We start from the raw sequence: 24,307 nt of genomic DNA on the forward strand, positions 1-24,307 counted from the left end.
TTCCTGAGCGGGCGGAGGAGACAGGGAATTACCAAGAGAATGGGAAGCTTTTTCGCCGATCTGAATACTTAGTTTTGTTGCACGTTTTATTTCGGATTTTTAAACTGGTGTTACCATCATCATTAGGTTTCCGCATTATTGTTCTTGCTCTGTAAAACCGTTCTAAGCCTCCCGCAATGTCGATCACTTGGTCCTTATAAATGGTCTGCTTGTTTGCTTTTAAAAAAGAAAAGGGGGACTTTTCTACAAGTGATTTTAACCTGCTCCACCTTCAAGTGACCTGCCAAATGCTCCTTCTTACTTTATAGACATCTGGGAATTCCATACACGCCTTAAACTCCAATTACACACCTTCTTCAAAGGACACGTGCTTTGATTTGCCAAGAACATTAAGTGGACTGAAGTCGAAAGAAGCTGGTGCAGAAGTTAATGTAAAATACATCCTGTGCCATGTTTACTGCGGGCAGGTTATGTGTGCAGCAAATAAAATAAGTCCTGATGGGATGTGGATGTGCGCGCCTCTTTTTTTTTTTTTTTTTTTTCTTTTGCTTTAGCCTCTCGGATGCCTTTACGGGGTGGATTGGATTTGCCGTCACCACCACCACCACCCGCTTCCCAAAGATGCTAATTTATGGCGGCAGCGCTCCCGCTCTCCCGGCGGGTCTGCTGCCTGCCGGAGTGGGCAGGTGAAGGGAGAGCCGTGTGAACCGGGCGGACTCAGCCAGCGAGAGCGCCCGGGGGAGCGCCGGGGCCGGCAGCTGAGCCCGCTCCCGGGAACCGCCGAGCCCCGCGGTGGCTCGCCCCGGGAGGCAGGTGCCCGAGCTGCCGGCTCCGCAGGTGAGTCCCTCTCCCCCTGCGCTTTTCCGTGACTTTTGTGCCCCCGCCCTCTCCCTCCGTTTCCCCCCTCATCCCCACGGCGCGTTTGTTTGTTTTTCTTAAAATTACAGATGCAGGGAAAACCGCCTGACATCATGGGAGCGGGACAAGAGCGCACTTTGAAGGGCTCCTGGGCAGGACTTCAAGTGAAATCATACGCCGGGGAGGAATCCGATACCGGCTTGGAGAAAGCAGCGGGGCGGCCCCTGCCAAAGCCAGGAATGTGCGAGGGCCCTTGGCCGGCGCCCCCCCGGCCGGCTCCCCGCAGGAGGAGCAGCGCCGGCCCCGCCGCTCCGCGCACCGCCAGCTCCGCCGGGCTGCCGAGCGGCCACGGACCGCTTAGTCCGCGAACAAACGGGACAGATTGATGCCTCGGAGGAAAAAAAAAAAAAAAAAAAAAAAAAAAGCGAAATCAATCAGGATTTCCAAAGGCAGAGTTAATTTTCCGATTGCAAGAGTGTTTAAAATTCCCAGAAGGCAAATTAACATACATATTATTTCTTTTTTCTTTCAGTAAGCCTGACGTTGATTTAATCGCTTTTGGCTCTAGCCCGAGGAGTCCCCAGTTGCAGTCCCCAATTTCAATCCAGGAGAAGGGGTATGCTCTTAGTTTTAAAACAGATTTATCTGTGTCTTTTTTTTAATTTTTTTTTTAATTTTATTTTTTAATTTTTTTTTTTTTTAATGAGGCAGAGGTAGCGGTTGTCAGCCGGGAAAGAGCACCGGCTGAGTGAGTGCCTGCTGCCCAGGAATGCTGCAGCGCCGGCAGGGACTCGCTCGGAGGGACACAGAAGTGAGAAAGGAAGACCTGCCGGTGGCATCATAAGCCCCACGCATAGGAATTGGGGATTTTTCCCACTCGGATGTTCAGCTTGCTGGAAAGGTGTTACACCCGCTGGCCCAGAGGCCTCTTGCTGGTTGCAACAGAGCCAGTCAGGTTTAAGTCCATCAAGCGGGGCCTCTCCCGATTTCTAAGGCCGAGCACAGTTTGATTCGTGGCTTTTAAAGTTAACTTGATTTCTCGTTCGTATTTCGCAGGAATCCCCTTCCACGAAACACGCCTTCTCCTCAGCACCGAGCAGCTCGTTTGGTTGGTTGCTTTTTTCATTCCCGGAACCTGTTTTCTTCCTAAATGTGAGGAGTTTTCCCCACCTTTCCCCGGCGTGATTTCTCCGGAACAACCCAAATCTTCTATAACCTCCCAAATCCCCTTAGCCCCACTGCCAAAGCTGCGGCGGCTCCCCTTGCCTCTCGCTTAGGCTGCAGCCGAGGTAACGCGGACAGATATTATCTGCACCTCGGCAGCCGGTGGCGTCGGGGCCGGGGGTTCGGAATATCTGAGAGGGCAGCTGTGGGTGCCAGGGTGCCGGAGAAAAGCAGCGACCCTTCGTGAGCTCGCAGCGGCTTCCCCTCCTCTCCATCATTGAGAGCTGCGACCACCAGGGCCATCATCTAATTTTCAAGTCCTCGCTAATCCGTCAGTGCAAACAAGTGCTGCTGGCTCTACTGTGAACATTGCTCACTGGCTTAAAATATGCCCGATATTATATTCACAATATTGTTATGTGGGTAATAGACGCCAATATGTGGATGTGGAAACAAATACAGGCAATAAAGTCAACTCATGGGCTATGCAAACAGGCTCTGTCTTGAAAAAGTACCCCATCCTATTTACCCTAGACACTGGCCGAACTCAGGCGGCGGAGTTCCTGTCTCCACGGAGGGCACGGCTCCGCTCCCAGGGCCGCAGCGGTCCCCGCGCACCTTCCGCGGCCGCGGAGGGGAGGAGACGCCGCTCCCCGCTCACTGCCCGGCTGCCAAGCGCTGGGAGATGAGCCAGTGACAGCAGAGACTCGCTCAGCTGTCCGGTTATAGGGGTTGAGGTTTGGTTTGGGTTGTTTTGTTTTCTGTTTGTTTGCTTGGTTTTTTTTGTTTATAATTTCCCTTTCACTTTCTTTGCGACCCCTCAGATCTGGAGGTTCCCTCTTTTTTTGCAGCTCGGGCCCTCGCCTCATACCGGGACCCGGCGGAAAGCATGGTGAAAAGAAAGAGGGGCAATATGCGCCCTACACGTAGAAAAGGAGAAGAGGGCGGGTTAGGGTATCCCCCCGTGCTTTGCACAACGAAGATGTGACCGCTAGTATATATATTATATAAAACCCTAGAGAACAGAGCAGTCAAACATCAGTTCCACCGTAAAACCCCACTCGCTAGACACTTCCCTATTTCAATCTCACTTTCTTTGACTTTGCCTCTGGATGGACGAATCCCTGTTTAAAACCGATGCCACTTCCTCAGGGATATCAGCAAGAGTACCTGCGCCGGGCTCTGGGGAACGGGCCCCGCTCCTGCCTCACATCTGGGGGCAAAACACGAAGGCAGGGGTAGAGCTGGGCATTAAAACTCCGCTCCCCGCTCAACTCCGCCGTGCCTGGCGTGAAGATAAAAGGGGGAGAGAGAGAGAAAGAGAGAAGAGACAATACCTTCTTCTGCAGATGCAGTGAGATTCAGCACAGAATCATAAAGCTGTCTCAATAAATAACGAGCCTGTGTCTGTCAGTAGCTAGTTTATTTGCGTTTTTCGCCTGGTTTGTTTATACTAGTGCCCCCTCTCTCTTGGGTGTCTTTACAGCTCAACAAGCAGGTATTTATCTACAGTTCTAACCCTGAGTTCTCAGAGAGACCAAACTTTAAGGTTATTAAAATTTCAGTCATATTTATTTATTGCAGAAAAATAATATACAAAGATATTTACAAAACAATCATAAAAATAGGAATGCATTTAGACACCGGATCTATTTGCATTTTAACATGGGTCATCAATAAATAAATAAAATGTTTATTTTTTTCTCAGAGGAAAAATAATAATAATAAAAAAGTTAGGAACCGGGTATATAACAGCTTAAGCCCAGTTTATTCCCCCCTAAAAAAAAAAAAAAAAAAAGAAAAAAAAGAAAAAAAAAGGGTTTTCATCTCTACAGGGATATTTTTGGTTGGCTGCTTGGTTTCATTCAAGAACGAAGAAAGTCCACAATAATGTATTTCCTTTCATCAGTGGCTCATAGGCACGACCTCTTGGGAATGCATGCATGCAAAAAAAAAAAAAAAGGGCAAATAAAAAAAAAAAGTTCAATTCCAACATTCTTCGTCAAAATTAAAAAAAAAAAAAAAAATCGAACGATTCAGACTTCTATCAGAATGCAGAGATGTGTGGATTGTACCGACGCCCAGAGGGTAGTCACTGTCCAAAGCCTTTCTCTCTTTCTCTTTCCTTAAGTGCTCCCCACGCCCTGCTTTGAATTTGGATATTACTCTTCTAATTTCCAAGAAATCCTTGGTACATTTTTTGTTAGACAAGATCAAAAAAAATCGTATCCAACTTCAGAGTCTCTAGATTGTCCATTCTCTCCTTCTGTGGGAGCAATGTCATCTGCAAAAACCCAGAAAGGGCGGAAAACTCGTTACTGAAACGAAAGTTACACAAACATCTACCTACACCTCACTGTCTCTGGAAACACCCGTATCGGACAGGAATGGAGAAGGGAGAACTCGCCGTGGGGGCCGTGCGCTGACCGTGTGACACCCCAGCCCGGCGGACCGTGTTGTCAGAGCCGAGGAAGGGGACTGCCGGGGCGGTAGGAAGCCCTCATCGGGCAGCACAACGGGAGGACATGGATTCACTTCAAAATATGAGCAGCAGCGGCGGCGGCAGCCGGAGTCATCCCAGCAGCAGGAGCCATCCCAGCAGCCCTGCTGGCTCCGCAGCGTTTGGTGAAGAAGTGATCTCAGGCCGGCCCCATCTGGCTGGGGCACACCCGCACCGCCGCCGCCTCCCTCCCGCAGCCCAGCCCGCCGGCAGCGCCCGGCCACGCGTGGGCCCCGCGGGGCCCGGGCCGCACCTCGGGCCGCGCAGGAGGAGGGACACGCCGGAGCGGGGGAGGCATCTCCAGCCGCCCCGCTCTCCTGCCGCCCCGGCAAGCCAGGCCCCTCCGGGCGGGGTGCGGGCCCTCTCGCCCCACGGCCACGCGTGTCCGGCTCACGGCGCAGCCCGCGGCCTCTCGCCTCCCTCCCCGCTTTCTTCCCGCCGCTTTCGGGGTCCCTGTCTTACCTAGGGCTCCTGCCGGGGGGATGCGGGTGGGGGACGCCGCCTGCTAGTGGGATGCGGACATGGACCAGGCGCCCTCCATTCTCCACACCGAGAAGGCGTAGCTGAGCCGCTCGTGGGCCACATAGCTGCAGCTTGCCATCTTGGAGTCCAGCTCGTCGCTCTGTAAGACCTGGTAGAGGAAGTCGATGTACCTGGCCGCCAGCTTGAGGGTCTGGATCTTGCTCAGCTTGTCCGAGGGCAGCGTGGGGATGATCTTCCGCAGGGCGGCGAAGGCTTCGTTCAGCGACTGCGTGCGCTGCCGCTCCCGCACGTTGGCCATGACCCGCTGGGTCTGCAGCTCCTCGTAGGACTGGGGGCTGCCGCCGCCGCTGCTGCTTCCGCCGCCCCCGCCGCCCCCGCCCGCCCCGCACTTCTTGCCCCGCTTGCCTTGGGCCGGGCTGCAGGGCTCGTCCGCGGCCCCGACGGCGCCGCCGGCGCTGCGGCGGCTGGAGCGGCGCTTGCGCCCCCCTCTCTTGTTGTTGGGCAGCTGCTGCCGGTCCGGCTCCTCTTCGCTGTTGCTCAAGCTGTCGTCGGCGGGGGAGACTGGCGAGTTTGACTCGTCCTGCTGCATCATCTCTGGGGGGAGACGCGAGAAGCGGGCCGGGAGGGGGGGGAGGGCAGGGAGAAGAGGGGGGCACCTAACCCGCCAGCTCCCCCTTGATCGGCTGCTTCGCTGGCCTGCGAGGAGAAGGAGGAGGGAAGGAAGGAGGGAGGACCTCACTTTGGGGGGAGGGGGGATGGCATCAGGATCCAAGAGGAAAAAAATAAAAAGGCCAACCAAAAAAAAATATCCCTCCCGATCCCTCCTTGGAGCCCCTTCGAGGTGTCTGGGATTGGGAGAAAGTTGAAGACTTGGAGGTTCTTATAGCTCCTGCTGGCGGAAAGTTTGGGGGCAGCAGTGTCATTGGCCTGACGTGGAGAGGAGGGACTTTTGCTGAGTTTTATAGGAAAGTTTCCGCTTCCCCCCCTCCACGCCCTCCCCCAATTATTTTTTTCAAGCCATTCACAAGTGATCTGGCTTCCCCACACGCACGCACATATATCCTTACTCCAACCTCTTTCTCGGTTTCCCTCTCCGTGGTTTCTCTCTCACACTCCTTCGGTTAGCGCTCGGCTTTCGGGTGCTGCTGAGGGGCCGGCCCGGGGATTCAGGGGGTGCCCAGCACCCCGTGCGCCCCTCCGGAGGGGTCAGCGAGCCGCTTCGTGCCTGTGCTGGGGGCGACCGCCCCGAGCGGCCGCGGAAATCCCGCATCTCTCGGGCTTCCCCCTCCGCGTCAGGCACAGCTCGCAGCGAGGAGGAAAGGGAAATTACCCACTGGGCAGCATCCAGGCACATCTTAATTTTGACCCACTTTAGCGCACGCTGCACTCCCAATCACTGAGCGCCCCGGCGTCTGACTTGCCGAGGGAGTCGCACATATCTGGGCTGGAGATGGGGGGGTGGCACAGTCTCGTCCTGCCAGGCTGGAGGACTGCGCTCGGAGAAAGCCATCCGCAGAGGTGGAAGCAGCGGGGAAACCAGGCTTTGCTTCATACATGCATAAGCACCAGTCCTTGAGCTCTTCTTAAGAGAAACCCAGGAGGATTCGCGTCTCCAACCTGGCACACCGGGAAACGGAAGGGTGTACAGACCCTCTTTGCCCACACTCTGAGTGTGCTGACCACTCACTTCAGTCCGTCCTCCCACAAGGCGCCCGAGTCCGGCACTTCCTGGGAAAAGAGATTATTTATTTTAATTTCTCTTCTATGTCTGCAGCCAAAGCTATTTCTTCCCATCCCCCGCCTTTGTGCCTCCTTCCCCGCTCGCTGGCAGCACGGAGCAGGTGGTGTGTCTTTTTAACAACAGCTCAGATTCAAACGGGGAGCGCCTGGGAGGGAAAGCTAGAAATTGCCACCCATCAGTAAACGGGGCGAAGCTCTCTCTGCTCCCTGCGTGCCGACGCGCTCGCCGCTGCCGGCCTGGGGACGGGCACGGCGGGGCGCGGGGCGGAGCGGGCAGCGCCGGCAACGCAGAGGCTCCCCGGCTTGTTTGAGGTGTGAGGGCGGACAGGGAGAACGGAATGGCAGAGGAGCGATAAATTCCAGGTGTGAAATAAGACAAGGCTTCTGGAAGAGCGCTGTCATCTTCACCGGGGAACAGAGTCGTCTCTCTCCTCTGCCTGAGGACTGACTCCCTTTCCTCCGGGCAGAGGTGTCTCATCCCGGGAGCTGCCCGGGGCCAGGACCCTGCTCGGCCGGCGCCGAGGGGCAGCCGCCCGGCTACGGCCGCTGGCCCTGGCCCCGCCGCATCCCCCGTCGGCACCCGCCGCCGCGGGAGCTGTCCCGGCGCTTCTCCGTTCGCTGCCCCTCTCGGCGAGCTCTCCTTCTCGGGTTTCCAGCCCGGGGTGCGACCACATAGCAGTCTGCCCAAAACCTTCTCTTTTGGGAAACAGCTGGAAACAGGATCGGAGAGGAAGTAGGGACCGCCTTAGCCGGCACGGGAAGGCACATCGGCACACAGACCCACAGTAAGCCTGTACAGCTTTCCCGGCTTTCGGCTTGTCCCTGCTGTCTTCTGCGATCACAGGCCTCTTCACTCAACTTAACACCATGGCTGGTCCAGAGACCTTCAGGGGTTCCCTTGTGTTGGTAGCAGCTGCTGATTCCAAGGTAAGAAGAGCTGGATCTCCTTTCACCTCCCTCTCACCAATAATTTTCTCCGAACACAGAGCCTCACTGCTCATCTGGGGTTTTGAGCAGCGTCATTGCATAAGAAATGTTTGAAACAGTAGTGATGAGGATCTGTAGGTGGCTCTAGAGGCCTTCCTTCCTTCCTTCCTTCCTTCCTTCCTTCCTTCCTTCCTTCCTTCCTTCCTTCCTTCCTTCCTTCCTTCCTTCCTTCCTTCCTTCCTTCCTTCCTTCCTTCCTTCCTTCCTTCCTTCCTTCCTTCCTTCCTTCCTTCCTTCCTTCCTTCCTTCCTTCCTTCCCTTCCTTCCCTTCCTTCCCTTCCTTCCCTTCCTTCCCTTCCTTCCCTTCCTTCCCTTCCTTCCCTTCCTTCCCTTCCCTCCCATAACAGAGCAAAACCAAACCTGGATAGCAATTACCTTGCTGGGAACAGGATGCTGTCTGAAAGGAGGGAGGGGCAGCACCACCTGAGCTGATTTGGCAGGATGCACGACTTGTCTGGGTAACCTGACCTTTGAATGGGATGCAGGACATCACCTGCTCGTCATGGGGCAGGAGGAGGGTAGGCAGAGCAGGGTGTATGGAGGAGTCAAGGACAGGTGGAGAAGTAGTATTACATGGTTTGTAAAAATAGAAAACATGGAGAAATGTAGGGATGGAGTTGGGAGAGGGGAGTAGTTGACCTTAGCAGATGGCTGGACTTAGTGTCAGCTACTCTTTGGGTGAACTGCAGCAAAAGCAACCAAGAGTACTCATGTGGTTCTACCTGTGATGTGCACACTGGTGTATGAACCAGGACTGTACAACCCTCCCCCCTCGCCCCCCCCCCCCCCATCATCTTCATTATGGCTTTTGTTTTATCTCTGACTCACAAATTATGGGTTCAGGAGCAGCCCATGATGTTACTGTCAAGACCCACACAGGAGAGCAAGGGCCAGATGAGCTGTGGTGGCAACAATCTGTCCCCAGGGACTTGGGCTGGGCTGGCTGTGTGTGGGAGCCTGCTTAGATCCCCAGGCCTGCTGGCAGGCAACAACCCTGCCTAGGGCTGGAGTGTGTGGAGATGTGTTGGGAGGAGGGTGGAGGTGTCAGAGAGTCATGTCTGGGAGCCTGTGTGAGAGAGAAAGACATATTGCTGTGTTTATATGTGAGGATGTGTTTGTGTGTGCATGCATGGACTGTTGATCTTTTGCAGTGTGAATACATATATATGTCAGGAGGGAAGGGAAGTGAAGTCTGTGCAGGGATTAAAGAAAATCAATTAAATTCTGGTTTATTTTGAAATCTACAGTTTTGATGGGGATTGAGGTGAAGCCTTTGTGTTTCACACTAAAGTAATAATTGTGTTTTAGTTATGCAGTGTTAAACCATCTGTTTTGAACGTCCATTAAGCCACTAAGGTACTTCTGCAGACCACTTTAGAGCATGGGACAAAGGGTAGCAAGTCCTGTTTTTCTCTATGCATAGGTATGGCTTGGGTAAGAACTCTCCTGGCTCCTTAGGCAGAATTTCAACCGTTTCACTCTTTGGTGGCAGCAAGAAAAACTGCAAACAGATCAAGGGCCTTTCTAGAAATATTTCCAGGTCCATTCCTGTAAGTTTCCCTGGGACTCAGCTCAGGAAAATATGTGTTGTGGGATGAACTCTTACATGGAACACTCACGGGACACAGAGCACTCCAGCATTTTGTCACCTGTGCAGAAAAGTACAAAGCACTGGTAAATCTAGATTACAGGTATGTAATCTATTGAACACAGAGCAAAGTAAATTACAAACTCCTGGGAGGAAGAAATGAGGAGTAAGTTGGTCTGTGATGATCATCAATCATCATAGTCATGGTGGATCACAGTGAGATATCTGTAAAGGATCTCCCTAGCTTTATACCAGCCCTACTGTAGGCACCCATGAATTGTTGAGACACTTGCAGGACGGGAAAAGCAATATCTGCCTTAGCCAGGCAGAAACATCACAGCTTTTCAGGGGAATAGGTCAAAAGGTTGATTCTTTCCTTGATTTCTAAGAATGAATGAATGACTCACTTTTGTCTGCCTGTTTATAAATCAGTGCGGAAGTTTAAGCACTAATGTGCTCAAGATCTGGTGGTTGCAACTACAATGTTGCCCCTCATCAATGTGCTATACACATTGTGCATGCACACAAATTACGGTTGAATTGCAATAAGACTGTTCTTTTTCCCCCCATACAGCAAGCACATACACATGTAATTTAGATCACAAAGGCTGTTCACTGTGGTAAAACTCTCACTGCTCATGATTTCTTGGAATATTGAGCAATGTGTTACATGCATGCATGCCTAGAGGCAACTTGCCTGCCTGCTTGTTTTTGATGCCAAAGCCTTCAATTGGGTGTTTTATCTTTATGCTGCAAAGACCACTGAAATCAATTGAAGTTTCCCTACTTGTTTCTGTAGCCAGGTATTTTAATTCCTATGGATTCTAGGTGAAAGCCTGGTCAGGGCCATATCCTTGAAAAGAGACGAGAGAGCACCTAGCAACTTTCCCCACTGGCGTTCATGCTGTAATTTGCTCCGTGTAGAAAGCACACCGGGAAACAGGCTGAGAACTCTCAGTATGCCCTGGTACAACTTTCTGCTCAGTGACAGCAAAAGTGCAGAATAAAGGGCATGGGAGCAGGACACGTTTCTTGTCTTCTTCCAGCTCTTTTTTCCTTCCTATCACCACTGTAGCTCATACAACCAAGGACGCGGGAAAGCTGACAAGTATCTCCTGTCATTCATCCTCTCTACCTGGGCCCGGCGTGGGTGGGAGCGGTGCGGCTCGGCTCGGCTCCTCGGCAGGGCTGGAGCTGCGGGCCGGGCTGTGCGGGGCCGGGCTGTATGGGACCGGGCAGGGCTGTGCGGGGCAGGGCTGTGTGGGACAGGGCAGGGCTGTGCGGGGCCGGGCTGTGTGGGACAGGGCAGTGCGGGGCCGGGCCGGGCTGTGTGGGACCGGGCAGGGCTGTGCGGGGCAGGGCTGTGCGGGGCAGGGCTGTGCGGGGCCGGGCTGTGCCGGGCAGGGCTGTGCGGGGCAGGGCTGTGCGGGGCCGGGCTGTGCCGGGCAGGGCTGTATGGGACCGGGCAGGGCTGTGCGGGGCAGGGCTGTGCGGGGCAGGGCAGGGCTGTGCGGGGCAGGGCTGTGTGGGACCGGGCAGGGCTGTGCGGGGCAGGGCTGTGCGGGGCAGGGCAGGGCTGTGCGGGGCCGGGCTGTGCCGGGCAGGGCTGTGCCGGGCAGGGCTGTGCCGGGCAGGGCTGTGCGGGGCCGGGCAGGGCTGTGCGGGGCCGGGCAGGGCTGTGCGGGGCCGGGCAGGGCTGTGCAGCCTGCGGCCACCGGAGGGCACGATTCCCCGCAGGCCCCGCCGCGGCTCCCGGGTGACTCGCTCCCGCCTTGACCAGAGCCCCGTCAGGCGGGGTCAGCCGAGTTTCGGGGCCCTGAGGCGCTGCCCGCCCGCTCCCGGCTCTGTTCACTCGTGTTTCAGCGAGCCCCGAGGGTTTTTCCTCGCTGAGGTGGCCCCACGCTGCCCACCCGGGGGAAGCCGTGCTGGGTCCTGGGGAGAGGTCCGGCACACCGATCCCCCACGGACATACGGACACTTCCCACGGGTGGGCTTCCAGTGCCGGCGCTTGGACACTCGCTTCTTTTGGAAGTTCTGGAATACGGATAACGCGGAGTTCCTCTGACGAGTCAGTTTTATCGTCAACATCGCTACAATGATTTTTATTTAGCTTTTAAGGTCGTTGTCATGCGGCCGTTCATGTAAGAGTCCTAGCAGTTTGCTGCCACGAAAGGATGTGACAGAGTTATTCCCAGTGTTCCCAGTGTCCCCAGTGCGCGGCCGGTGCTGCCGCCCATCATTCCCTCCTCTGGGCCGGCGGCAGAGAGCGCTGCGCCCCCCGCATCTCCTGTATCCATCCTCCCCTCCCAGCGCTCGATTCTGTGCGAGGCCCAGAAACCCCTATATCCTACTGGCAAACTAGCAGTCCCACACAGGAGACAGGTCTCCCAATAAATTCACATCTGAGATTATTTTCAACACGCGTTTTTATATAAAATCTTTTATTCAGCTCCAGAAATAATTTGTGGTCGTGGATGGGGCTGTTTAAGCAGATCCTAAGTACCTTGGTGGAAGCTTGAGTGGTATCCTCTCGTGTATCTGAGACAAGACCAGTCCTTCCCATCACAAGAAATCAACATATCTAATGCTGTGGTGGAGTTCTGCCCCTAATTATGGCTCTGGGTCTTGTTTATGTGGTTTCACATCTAAATCTGAAAAGACCACTTAGTAAAACAATCTTATCTACACTCCAGGGGATAACAGTTATTTTTATTAATAATGGAGCTTATTGGCTATTTCAGCTCCTTTGTTTTTTTTCCCTTTCCATCTCTTCCATCTTTCATGCACTGTATAAATATGTATCTTTTTCTTGTATTCTTCCTTCTCTCATGCATTACTCAAATCTATGTATTCAGCCTCTCAGTACACTTGGCCTACAGAAACTCCATTAAACTTCAGGCCCTTTCAGCCACAAATTCTGCTTTTTTCTTCCAGCCTGGGGCAGGGTGCACCTCCAACAGCGGTGATGGATAAAGCATTCAATAAAGCCTTCTTCCTATGGGTGGACTCAAATTCCCTGCAGCTTGAGCAGTTAGAATTAGAGCTGTAGAGCCAGGATTTCAGCATAGAAGTGAGATTTCTCTCTGTTAGCCATGTCTGCAACCCTAGGAAAAATACACTCCCCCTCCCATGCTTCCTACTATATGTGGTCTCCCTTAGGGTTTCAGGTGCTGTTGGAATATCGCAGATGAAAATGAAAAGAGGTCATATGAGAACAACCATAACTCAGAAATGAACACAGAAATTCAATAGACAGGATAATAGGCTGTTTTTTACATCTGAAGCAGGCAGCAAATTCTGGTGTGAGGGAAAGAGCATGGAAGGTCATCCCAACTATACATATGCTTTCCTGGGCAAAAGAAATGTTGGTGGGTTTTTTCTGGGTTTTTTTTGTGGTTTTTTTTGGGGTTTTTTATGTTTTTTATTGGTAGGCTAATTGAATGCCAGGTCTCCAAGTTGGAACCCATCCACCTTCTCCTCGTGGCCACAGACCACATGGGTTGAATGTTACCATGCAGAGGAGGTGAGCCTGTAGGGGAAAGGTTCACAGAAATGAACATTCATATCATTCTTAACTTACTTTCAAGGACACCTACTTAGAAGTAGGAAAACTTTTGAGGGAGCAAGGGTTTATTTCCATCTCTGCCAGGTTGTATTTCCTTTCAGAAAAGGCAGTTGGCATGGAGCAAAATTTACATATTCCTTTCTTCTTGGGGAGATTATAATTGTTTTATGCTATGGGCTATCAGCTATGATGCCTAAAGATCTGCTATCCATCATTAGTCCTCGTTTTACAGCCCCCATCTCACTTTCCTTCCTCCAGAATATAGGATGATGATTAGGTTAGCTTGTTCACAGAGGGCTGATCTGTCCATAAGTCCATGTCCTGGCTTTATTTTCTGACCAAAAATTATACAGTAGGTCAACAATGAAGCTGATCTAGAGCACAAATCTTGGTTACCAAATTCCAAAGGCAATTTTCCAAAGAGGTAGTAATTTACTGATATGTTAAATTAAATTAGCACACATTCACCGTTCACATATCTGTGTACATACTTGACTATTTATGAACTCTGACCTTCAAACAAACATCTGTACTTGTATTTATGCAAAATACTGTACTGCTTCTGCCTTGAAAAGTATCTATATCAAACATTCTCATACCAAAATCTACTATCTGACCTTGCAGCACTAAAAATAGTTCATGTCAGAAGCAGAGAAATATTTGTTTCTCCTTTTAGAACATTTGTGCTTACATTCATTAAGGACTTTGTCCAAAATCCTTTGATGTCAAGGAGACTGTTCAGTGGCCTTTGGATCAAGTCTTACAAAGGGTCAATTAAACTTTAAATAAAATGAAAATTATAATGGGTCCAGCCTAAGAGTATAAGAGATATGTAAGAAAGGCTGCCTTTGGAGTAAAGCATCAGTCATTGTTCTCTAATATTTAGCTGATCTTGTGGAATTTTTCATTATTAAAACTATAATCCTTTTCAGTAAGGTTGTAATTAATTTTTAGTCTCCAAAACATCCACATTTTTCTGCGTAGTAGGAATGTTGTTGCTGACTTAGTAAGTGTAAGGATGCTTTGAGCTCAGTAGGGCCTATATGGACTGGATCCTAAGCAGTAAGATATGACCCAGATTTTCAAAGTCAAAGCAGAGACTTAATTCCAAAATACTTTTCTGAGTAAAATATGTTCAGGTTTATGTCTGACTTCACATGTGAGCAACTTAAGACATTTTCTATTGTCTGATCTAATGTTAGGCTTTGTTTTTCACACTTTGCAATAGGACTAATGACTCTCTTGGCAACAGCAGATGCTGTAATTAATTTGAAGGTAGAGGATGTTCAGTGGAATGTAGCGAGGGCTTTAGCTCAAAAAAATGAGCTTTATAGTTCAGTGGGTAATCCTTTTCTCTACAAGAATGCATAATGTTTAGAGCATTCCTTTTAATAAAAAAGAAACCAGTATTAAAACAAGCTATAGACTCACAGAGCTTACTGCACTGCTTCCTCATAATCACTCTATCAGAGATTTGAGTAATTTGAATGTCTGAAGGAATTTTTGCTGAATCTGGGTTATTTGACAGTAAAATGGTCATCATTCCTTCCAAACAGATAGAAGTTTGATCAATTATATTTCAGTGGCTTACAGCCATATGCTATCTACAGTGACATTTGTGATCTATTTTTGTTATCCCCAAATGGCCTTCAACCTAGCAGTTATCTGCCAACATGTTAAAGTTTTGGTCAGTGAAAATCCTTTAGTGTCTTGGAAAGATTCATGATGTTGTCTTTTGGCCAAAGTCCATTATGGGTAACTACAACTTTATCTACATTCAACGTATGTAATTGAGTGGCTGTGGTATGGCACACTGTCATTTGGCTTAATTTCAATCAACTAAGATAACTCTCTGTATTTTCTTTCCTATAACACTGTGTCATGCTGCTGTAAAAAGCAAAACAGCTGCCACATTCTCCTTCTTGAAGATGCATCCCAGAATGGGCTGTTTCTTCCGAGAGGACAACGTAGCCTCCAATTTGGCAGGTAAGATTTTGCAACACCAAATCCTTCCATCTGTGGTTTCATGTTGTCAGTTCATTGCAGGAACTAATAGTCTGGTCTAGATGTCAAACTATCTGATTTGTTAGTGTAGCTGGCAGGTTAACTGTCTAAGTCCTACTATTTCCTCACAGAATTCACTGTGGGTAGGAAATTTCATCCAAAAAAGAAGAAAAATAACCATCTTTAAAGATTAGACGCACTGTTGGGAAATTAAGTTCTTAATGCTAAATCAGATGTATGATAGGAAGCACTTCATAATTGCTCACATTAAGGGTAAGGGGCCAACCCAAAGGCATATAGACAGGAAGAAAGAAGGCAATACAGTCACTCAGCTGTTACTGGGAGAAGCAGCCCTTCACATTCCCACAGATCTAATGTGCATCAGAAACAAGTTAAACTGCTACAAAGAGGTAGAAGATGCTTTTTCACTCCTTGTGGTTATGGGAATGGGAGGCATTGCATTTCTCTGCTCATATCCCTCCCAAACTGCTCATTGAGGAAAAAGGGATTTCTGCTGCTCCTTAAATCATAGAAGTTAGCAAAATATTATATGATAAAATTCTGCCATTAAACTTTGCTCAAGAGCATTTGAAAATGGCCTGTGAAATCCATGCTGGAATAGGTGCTACTGTAAGGACATCAAAACTGAAGGGAATGAATTAGCAGCTCCCCAGTAACAGTTGTGGCACCACAAATGATGCAGATAAGCACCACCCCATTTGCAATACAGACACAGGAGAGCAACACCATGCAGGCAGTAGCAGCATTATACATGGAGTGGAAAGAAACCACAGCAAATATAGGTTTGTGTTTTCCCTAGGTTTTCACTAAGGAACCTTCATGGTGTCACCAACATTTCCACCATGCTATGGCAAGGTGATCATTACCAACCTGTGTAGACTTTCTGTCGTTCAAAAATGTGTCACTGGATGCTTTCAGCAAAAGAAAATAGTTTGGGCATAAAGTCTTCTCTTTTCATCTCTGAGGTCACACTGCATCTTTGGGGTGATATTTGGTGTTTATGTGCTATGGAACTGATTCAGAAGCCCTCACAAGAAATATTTCTAATGACCCATAGCTTCACAAAAACTATGTTCTTCAAGGGGAAGCAGGGTTGAAGTGAATGTCATTAGAACTTTACCTTTGTGGTGCTCTTCTCGGGTATCTATCATGTCTTTCCAGTCTGAAGGCAAAAACCACTGGTCTTATACACAAAAATGCTCTCCAGTCAATGGATCCTTCAAATAATTTGGCCAATGGTATGCTGAAGATTCATGTATCTACTACTCTCAAAAACAAGATGAGAAATTTACCTGGTTTTGTTTTGGTTTGTTTGTTTGGGGATTTTTTGGGTTTGGTTCCGTTTACATGTTTCAGAAGATATGCCTGCACATTTTAAATTTTTAAAATATGATGAATGCTGTGTGTTCTCATTATAGCTTTGGTAGAACTTATTTCTCTCCAAGGGCAAACCCCATGCTCTTTCTTAACATCATAGAAGTTCCTCACCATAATGAGGTTCAGTCCATAGGTACGGCAGTTGTGATCTGAGAGGGGATGCTGGAGTCTTTCTTTTCCTGGATGTCTGAAACATAGTGAGAACTGACTCATGCTGTTGTCAGCCCAAGTACAGCTGACAGAAAAAAGCAATGAATGGGTGGATGTTTCCAAATTTAATACCTTGGGGCTGGTAAAGGTGTTTGCAGCTATAGGACTTAAAGTCCATCTTACCAAGGACTGGTTTAGTAGTTCGAGCACAGTTATCAGTACTTCAGAGAAAGTTCCATTTGCTCATGATTAAAATTTGGGTTCTGTATGTCAAGGAGGTGGCACCTGATGAGGGTCTAAACTGTCAGTTTAATCATATTTGGCAACATTCAAGATATCTGCAAAGAAAATTTAAACAGAGTCAGATGAAATATGAAATGAATTCCACACGCCTTCAAGTATGGCAGAGAAAGATCTGAGATAGCCCTTCGTTTTACAGTCTCTCAATCATCTTTTCCCTTTTTCCCCTCCATTGCTATTATTCATCATCCTACGACTTCTTTTGCATCTGGTAGTTTGCAGAGTTACGAGAGTCAATCATGTTGCAGAGTTACTGCAGTATTCTAGCATATAATTAAATAATTATAAAAATAGATTAAAACATCTTTCTGCATATTCACTTAATGCTCTTTATATTTTATATCATATATGCTAATATTAACAACAAAAACGTGAACTACTTAAAATTGTAAGTACTCACAAATGTCCCCAGATGATGTTGCTGAGGCCTAAATATCTGATTCAGCTCAAAGTTATTTAAAAATAATTTAAAAATTACGCCTGTACTCTGAAAATTTCCTGGCAGCTAAATGACTTAGTTATGTACATTATTCTAAAAGACTTCATAGGAGCTTCAATGCCCAAGACCAGGCCCAAGAACACCTTGAAACATCTGAAACACTTCAGCATCTGGATAATTGCATACTTTTGGGACCAACCCACATTTCTCTTTGGAAAATGTTTCCCCTGCATGGCTGCAGACAACAGATGGATCATATGATCTCTGCATTTGGAAAGATGGCATAATTCTGGCAGACTGTCAGCTAAGTGAAAGAGGCTGATTTCAGATCCTCATTAAGAAAATATACAACCACACGAAGTGGACTGAATGGCAGAAAGTGATCGCTGGCGCCAGCTTTAATAGAAAATATAGCACACTTGCAACATGAAATCTGCTGAGCTGTAGCTGGATCTAGCTCTATCAGGTTTTGCATTCTTTTCCCAAACATATGCCTTCTAAAGGAGACATTCTTTGTAGTATAAGGGCCTTCTGTTTGCCAGGAGGGAGGGGAGCAGAGCAGTGGAGGGTTAAAAGGCAAATTCGAAGAGCCACCAGGTCTAGGGTTGGAGCAGGGTGCCAAGGCTTTGTTGAGTCTTCCTTTACACTTGCAAAAGTTTCTGTTTAGTGAAACTTTTCTTTATATTTCTAGTCTCTTGGTATATTTTTTAGGGTGCAGATGTTAACCCTTGGAAACACCCCTTGGAAAGAGCATGGCCCCTTCCCACTGCAGGGCTCCGGGAGCAAGGCTCAATGCCTTCTTTACACACATTTCCATATGGAAGCAGCCCTGCCAAGCCCCTAAGAGCCTGAGTAGGAAGCCCAGGGCACTGTAAAGTGTAATATGGTTTCCCAGAAACACTGGTTATGAGCAAGAATTTCACTGTAATCACTACTCACAGCTGAAGAGAAAAGGACTGGTGGAGCTGCACACCTCCATTTCACCATCAAACACCAAAATAATGGCTATGGCTTCAGGTCACAACTTTTGTTTCTGCAGTAACATCAGGATCGTTATATGATATCTCATCTTGGCCACACAAAATAATGAACAATCATAAATCATTGCTTGCTTTGAAACTCTTTGTTAAACTACCTTTTAGCAAGATCAGAGCCAACATGTATCCCACATGAAACTGAAAAGTTCAAGCAGTAATGGTGGTTGCTGTAGTATGTTTATTCCTGTATCCTTTGTTCTGTAGCTACCACTCTTCCCTCTGATAACTGTAGGTTTCAAAAGCTGGAATCCTCAACAAGGTTAAAGACTGCATAGTAATTAAACAATGCTAGAAATAAAAAGAAATAGCAACATCTGAATTAACTTCTTCTCTCAGTGCATGTGTTTATGTTGAAGACTCTGCTCACAGATTTCCCCTTTGCTATGTAGAGAATCATAAAATACTTGTCCTTGATCCCCTGTAAGGCTTGGAGCAAGAGAAGATGGGACTGGAACTCATAGGGAAATTATCATCTTTCTCCTGCTTTCAGACCTAAGGAGAGACAGTTAAACCAACAGGATACTCTTTATCTCTCTTTTTGAAGTTATGGCAGAGGCATGACAAAAAACATAAACAGCCATAGAATCCCAGTATGCTTGATTATTTGCATGAAATAAAGTCATGGATGACAATAGTGAAACCTGTCCTTCTGCAATGCAACAACTCTGTGTGGGAACCATTTAAAATGCCTCAGCATGGAAGGACGTGGTCTGTGCCACTGTTGTGGCACTCAAGCCTTCGAGAGCAGCAAAAAACACACTAAGATAATATAATTCACACAGCAATTTGAGTATGTTGCAGTCTTTATAAGTTTATATTAATGTGGAAAACTATACTACAAAAGTAAAGATAACAGAATTACTCCCCTATTTTGACTTCTTTGAAGAAACAGGAATTTTGGGTATGTAAGGACCACTGAGCTGGAGTGTAGCTGGTGGTCAGCAGAGTAGTAGCCTTGAAAAATCCAAAGGCTTAAACTTCAGTGCCAGCCAGAAAAAAGGTAATCACTGAAACTAGGATAGAGGAGGAGAAAAGCAAAATTTGGATGAAACAAAATTTAAAAAATAATATCTGAGCTGCACTTCTTAAAAAGCTAAAATTCTAGGCAATTTCAATTGAATATTTTTATTCAGTAAATTCTTTTATTCTGAATATATTGCTGTGACAAATGTTCATCTCATTATCTGAAACAAGCAATTTTTGAGCAGAGTTGAAGAGCTAATAAGCTGAACTGATTATATTTAGCAAGTTTTTAGAAAAAGCACCAATTTACTGTGCTACAAAAAGAGCATAACCAGCACACCTATCCATCCCTGTAACTATTCTCTTGCATTGCTAGGAAAAGCTTGTCTGTCATTGTTTCAAATTAGTAGCATTCAAGCCCAGTAAAACAACAAATTCCTGTGAAAACAGGGACTCAGCATGCACAGCAACCACATTTTAAGTTTCAGTATTTCAGCTATTTTTAATAAAAAAAAAGTCCCCCAAAAAACTAAAAGTCCAAGTTAATAATAGGGTCATATAGAAATTCTCTTTGAGAAGAACCACCGATCTGAAAAAGAAATCAAAGCCACTTTTCCATTACTTTTGCTTAGTACCTCCATGACTTCAAAAACTAATTTACTTTAAAGTTTGTAAAACAGAAAAAAAAAAAAAAAAGGATTGTTGGACTAAGACTTCACTTATCAAGTTTCATCCTAGAGGGAATTTTTATAGCTGAGTTATAAACCCTCCACACTTGAGTGTTTATAATGGAAACGTTGACAAATGCGATAATAAACACCAATCATGGGGCCAGAGTAGCTGATCAGAGAGTGGATGCAGAAGTTTGCAGTGCTATCATAATATTTTGTTCTGTTTCCAGCACTAGTTTCCTTAAACCTCCTTTCAGGTTTAGCAGCTGTAAAACAAGATCAATCTAACTGGAGATTGCAAAATCATTTGATTATTTATACTTCTCCTCGAAAGCTACAAAATATCTCTCAAATATGATTTCATTTAGTCTTATTTTTTTGGTTTACATATCTGAATACTAATTGTAACATGATAGCTTCAAGGGAACTCAAATTTCTACCAAAAGTCAGTCTTCAGTGGCCAAAGAGAACATAAACAAACCAGCCTCAGACCAGGGTCTAAAAATGGGCTCCAAGGCTTTAAAAAGCCCCTTATTATCTTTTCCCAGAAGTAATTGACACTGTCAGTTTTTGTTCTTAATGCAGTGATAATGGCATTGTGATTTGGGGAGGAACTGGACTCAGCCTCGGTGACAGCAGGGATTCTGAGCAAAGGGAAGGCTGCTCACTCCAGTGGGTGAAATCCAAGCCTTGCTGAAGTCAGCAGCCCTTCTGCACTCTCTTAGGCTTGGGCTTTCACTGTCTTCCCAAGCCTGACAGGCTGCTGGGCTGTACTGACTCCACAGATTAGGATGCACCTACCTTGGACTGAGACAAGGATTAGAGGAAAGGATCCCACAGTTTGGTTATCTCAGTGAGATGGGATTGCACTCCAGCAAGAAGCTTGCCTGCAATGTTCATAATTGGTTTATATTCTCACCAGACTAAACTTCCAGGATTTTGACATGTCCACAGGGGCCGAGGATAGGTCAGTATAGCATCTTGCTGTTTCACTGAGCTCCTCACAGGTGTAAGGACATGCTTTAGTTTCAACACTAGTTCCTTGGAAAAAATTGCATTTAGACTGCTTTTTTGGGTAAATCTTCAAGAGTTTTGGAAAAGCATGAAACAAACAAATAAAAAAGCACATTTCATCAGGTTCTCAGGTTGTATAAATCAATGGGTGGCCCAGGGGCAGCTCAAAATATGTCTTGGTATTTTTTCTGTGCTGTTAACATATTTTGTTTATTGGCTTATACCTCAACTGCATTTTTAATTTCTAATGTTTTTGGTATCAGTGGCTCATGTTAGTACTGTTTATATTGCTGCAAAATTTCCAGTGATCCATTAGAAATCAGAATTCATAATGCAAGATCCATTTGTGTTTAAAAATAAAATGTAACATGTTCTTTCTGCTTTTCTCTAGTCTCTAACATAAATATGAAAAAAACTTCGATCTTGAACAAATTCCAGTGTTTTGTTATTAAACCAAGAAGCAAAAAACCAATAATTTTTGAATTATGTGTTACAGACATGTTTATATTATGAATCTCCTAACTTAAGACTCTATGTGCTATAGAGTTCTAATTTTATCCAATGACATGAGCAAGAAAAATTATGAAAAGTTATATAACCATACTGTGAGAGACCATGGAGAACTAGTGGTAAGAAGTGAATATTAAATTGCATATTTCATTGTCCTTGAAGAATTTGTCTTCGTCATTTTTCATGAGATGATGGTAACTAAAATGAGATTGGGTTATGTGAACAATTGTTGATTTTGGAATATTGTTCATTCGCAGTTCCTTTCCTTGTTTTATTTTTAGGACAAAAAAAGAAAAAAAAGAAAAAAGAAAAAAAACAAACTCCAAAACAACACAAAACAATCTGAGGAGATGAAACCCCCCAGTTCCTAGAAAGGATCCAGCTGCACTAACTATCCAACTGCCTCTTGGAAAAAAAGCATTTGACAAATGGAGAGCAGATGCAATGTGTGGTGTCAGGGAGGTCAACAAAAACAAGTAGAAAAAGAAACCGAGGAAACAAGTGAAAAGAGAATAAATATTAGAGTATTAATACAGGATATTAACTCTCTCGCGATAATAAAGTGAATAGAATGAGAAAAAGAAGAATCATCACAGAGCTGACAAAACACGACAGAAGAAATACGACAGAGGATCCTAGCTATACTAGCGCGAATCCAGGGTAAATCTTGATTTTACTAATATCACGCTAATTTTCCGTAATGGAGATAAAAGCTGTCCCATGAAGCCAAGCAGCACCGCTGTCCTGAACGGGCAGTTCAGTGCGAGTGGACCGGGCTCTGAGCAGGCTGGCTGCTGCCCGTCCGCTGCGAGGGGGGAGAGAAATCCAGGTCTTCCCCAGCAGCAGCAAAGGAAGGTGCCAGCAGCAGAGAAAAGTGGGGAGGAGAGCGGGAAGGGAGGGCAGAGGCACATCAAGATGGGTCGGAGAGGCTTCAGGGGAGACCCTGGGCTCCCTCTCGCCGCTGCCGCTCTCCCGGCACATCGCCCCTGTTCAGAGGTACTGCCAAGGCGTCAGTGGGTAACGCTAGACAGACATCCCGGGGTGGACTCTATACTCTCCCCCGAGGTATGCCCGCCTCGGGATTTCCCCTTTCCTCCCGCTCCGGCTTTTCAGAATGTATTGCATCATTTTTATTCCTTGCAGAGATGAAACGTGGTCTGTGTGTATATGTGTGTATGCCGGGAGAGAGAAAACATCTCCGCTGGACGTCCCCAAAACCAAAGCCCACAAACTCACAAGTCTGTCTCTCAGGAGGGCGCAGACGACTTCCCAGGCGGGCCCCGCCGGTGCCGGGAAGGCTGCGGGGCATCCCTGCCAGCCGCGCCTCGCCCCGCCGGGCCGGGCCGGGCCGGGCGCTCCCGCTCCAGCTCCAGCTCCCGCCCGGGGCGAGCGACGGCGCTGGCCGCCCACACGCAAGGACAGAGCCGTTCCCGGGAAAAAAAAACCCGTGACAACAAACGGTTGTGTCCAGATGTTCGGCTTCCCTGGCCCCGTGACACACGGCGTGGACTTGGCAGACAGGATTTCAAAGGAAAGGGAGTTGTTGTTTATTTTTTAAAAGGCAGAAAGCGCTGGGTTAAAATGCTCAGGCCGAGATTTCCCTGGCAGGCAGCTGGGCAGGAACGGAACACGCTGGAAACCCGTTCCGTACGTTGGAAGGGCTCCACTGCCCCGGCCCAATCGTTCTCCAAAGCAACAAATTAGAAAGATATTAAAGCAAGCAGGCAATATAACACAAACCAAAGGGCCTCCAACCTTTATCCCCCCACCCCCTTCCGTTTACAAAAATTATAAATATTAACAAATCTGCAACACACTGAGCCTCTCCATCCATCTTGTCCCCAGCTCCTCTCGATCTCAGCACACGCTTCTCCGAACACTCCTGGTTTTGCATCCCACACCTACACGGTCCTGGCTGCGGTGTGAGAAGCCGAGGCAGGAGCCGCGGCTCCGCTGCCCCAGGAGGGAGGCGCCGAGGCCACCTGCTCGCTGCCGCGGGCGATGCCCTGCCCCAGCCGCATCCCGCCGGGCCTGGGAGCTTCCTAGCTCGCCTCCTGTCTGCTGCATCCGTCCAGGAGCTCAGTCATGAAGGAGATGTACACTATGGCCAGGCGCAGGGTCTCTATCCGAGAAAGCCTCTTCTCGTAGGCGAAGGTGGGCACCTTCTTCCTGAGCTGATCAAACGCCTCGTTGAGGTTGAACATCCTTTTCCTCTCCCGTATGTTGGCAGCCTGGCGCTGGGCGTAGGTGATGACCCGTTTTCTCCTAGGTCTGTCCAGGAGGGAAGCGCTGCGCATCCTTTCCTCTTCCTCCTCTTCGTCTTCGGGATCTCCATTTCCGAAAGCAGCCAGGGGCAAACCCCGGGCCATCCCTTCCCGAAGCGATAGGACTCTGTCCCCGAAAGGAGGCCCGGCGGTGACCTCGCAGAGCCCCAGACCCTCCCTGGCCCCAGGGGCTCTCTGGGGGTTGCCCAGGGAAAGATCGGCCACGAAATCCAGCACCGAGGTGCCCAGCAGCCCCTCCGGGCAGGGCACTTGCGGGACTCTGCCGTGCAGCTCATCCAGTAGCCCCGGGCTCTGGTGGGCTGGGAAAAGGCTGGCTGACATCTTACTTCAGAGAGGGCTTATTTTGGTGCCCCATCCCCAGCCCCAGCGACGTTAATATTTATAACCCCCCGGGTAACAGGATTAGCAGGACTAGAAAGAGCGGCTGTAAAATTTCTCGCCGTGATGCTGATGAGAGGAGACAGGCAATCCCCTCGGGGACGCGTGGACGCTCCCGAGAGAGGAGTCCCCAGCGAGTCAATCCTGTCACAGCGATCAAGGACAGTTCCTTCTTGGCAAAACCCTCCGCTCTTACCTGCTGAGCACTTTTGTCTCTTCTTACACACCCGCAACCAAACGATTTTCAACCTCCTTAAAGCCCCCAGCAGCAGAG

General features: G+C 48.1%; 2 protein-coding genes across 2 annotated transcripts; both read right to left on the reverse strand.

The window, feature by feature from the left end:
* Nucleotides 1-3,590: 3,590 nt before the first annotated feature.
* Nucleotides 3,591-6,002, reverse strand: TWIST1 (twist family bHLH transcription factor 1). The gene is made up of 2 exons (XM_058832215.1): nt 4,985-6,002; nt 3,591-4,306 (listed from the first exon to the last, which is right to left on the reverse strand). The coding sequence occupies exon 1, from the start codon at nt 5,595-5,597 to the stop codon at nt 5,028-5,030; it is 570 nt and encodes a 189-aa protein (XP_058688198.1). The 5' UTR covers nt 5,598-6,002; the 3' UTR covers nt 3,591-4,306; nt 4,985-5,027.
* Nucleotides 6,003-23,412: 17,410 nt separating this feature from the next.
* On the reverse strand, nt 23,413-23,976 carry FERD3L (Fer3 like bHLH transcription factor). Its single transcript, XM_058833307.1, has one exon. The coding sequence runs from the start codon at nt 23,974-23,976 to the stop codon at nt 23,413-23,415; it is 564 nt and encodes a 187-aa protein (XP_058689290.1).
* Nucleotides 23,977-24,307: the final 331 nt, after the last annotated feature.

Source organism: Poecile atricapillus, chromosome 2 (assembly GCF_030490865.1).
Source record: "Poecile atricapillus isolate bPoeAtr1 chromosome 2, bPoeAtr1.hap1, whole genome shotgun sequence".
Classification (NCBI taxonomy): Eukaryota; Metazoa; Chordata; class Aves; order Passeriformes; family Paridae; genus Poecile; species Poecile atricapillus.

Coding starts and splice junctions, on each gene's coding strand:
- TWIST1 (XM_058832215.1), bottom strand. CDS start 5,597: ATGATGCAGCAGGACGAGTCAAACTCGCCAGTCTCCCCCGCCGACGAC.
- FERD3L (XM_058833307.1), bottom strand. CDS start 23,976: ATGTCAGCCAGCCTTTTCCCAGCCCACCAGAGCCCGGGGCTACTGGAT.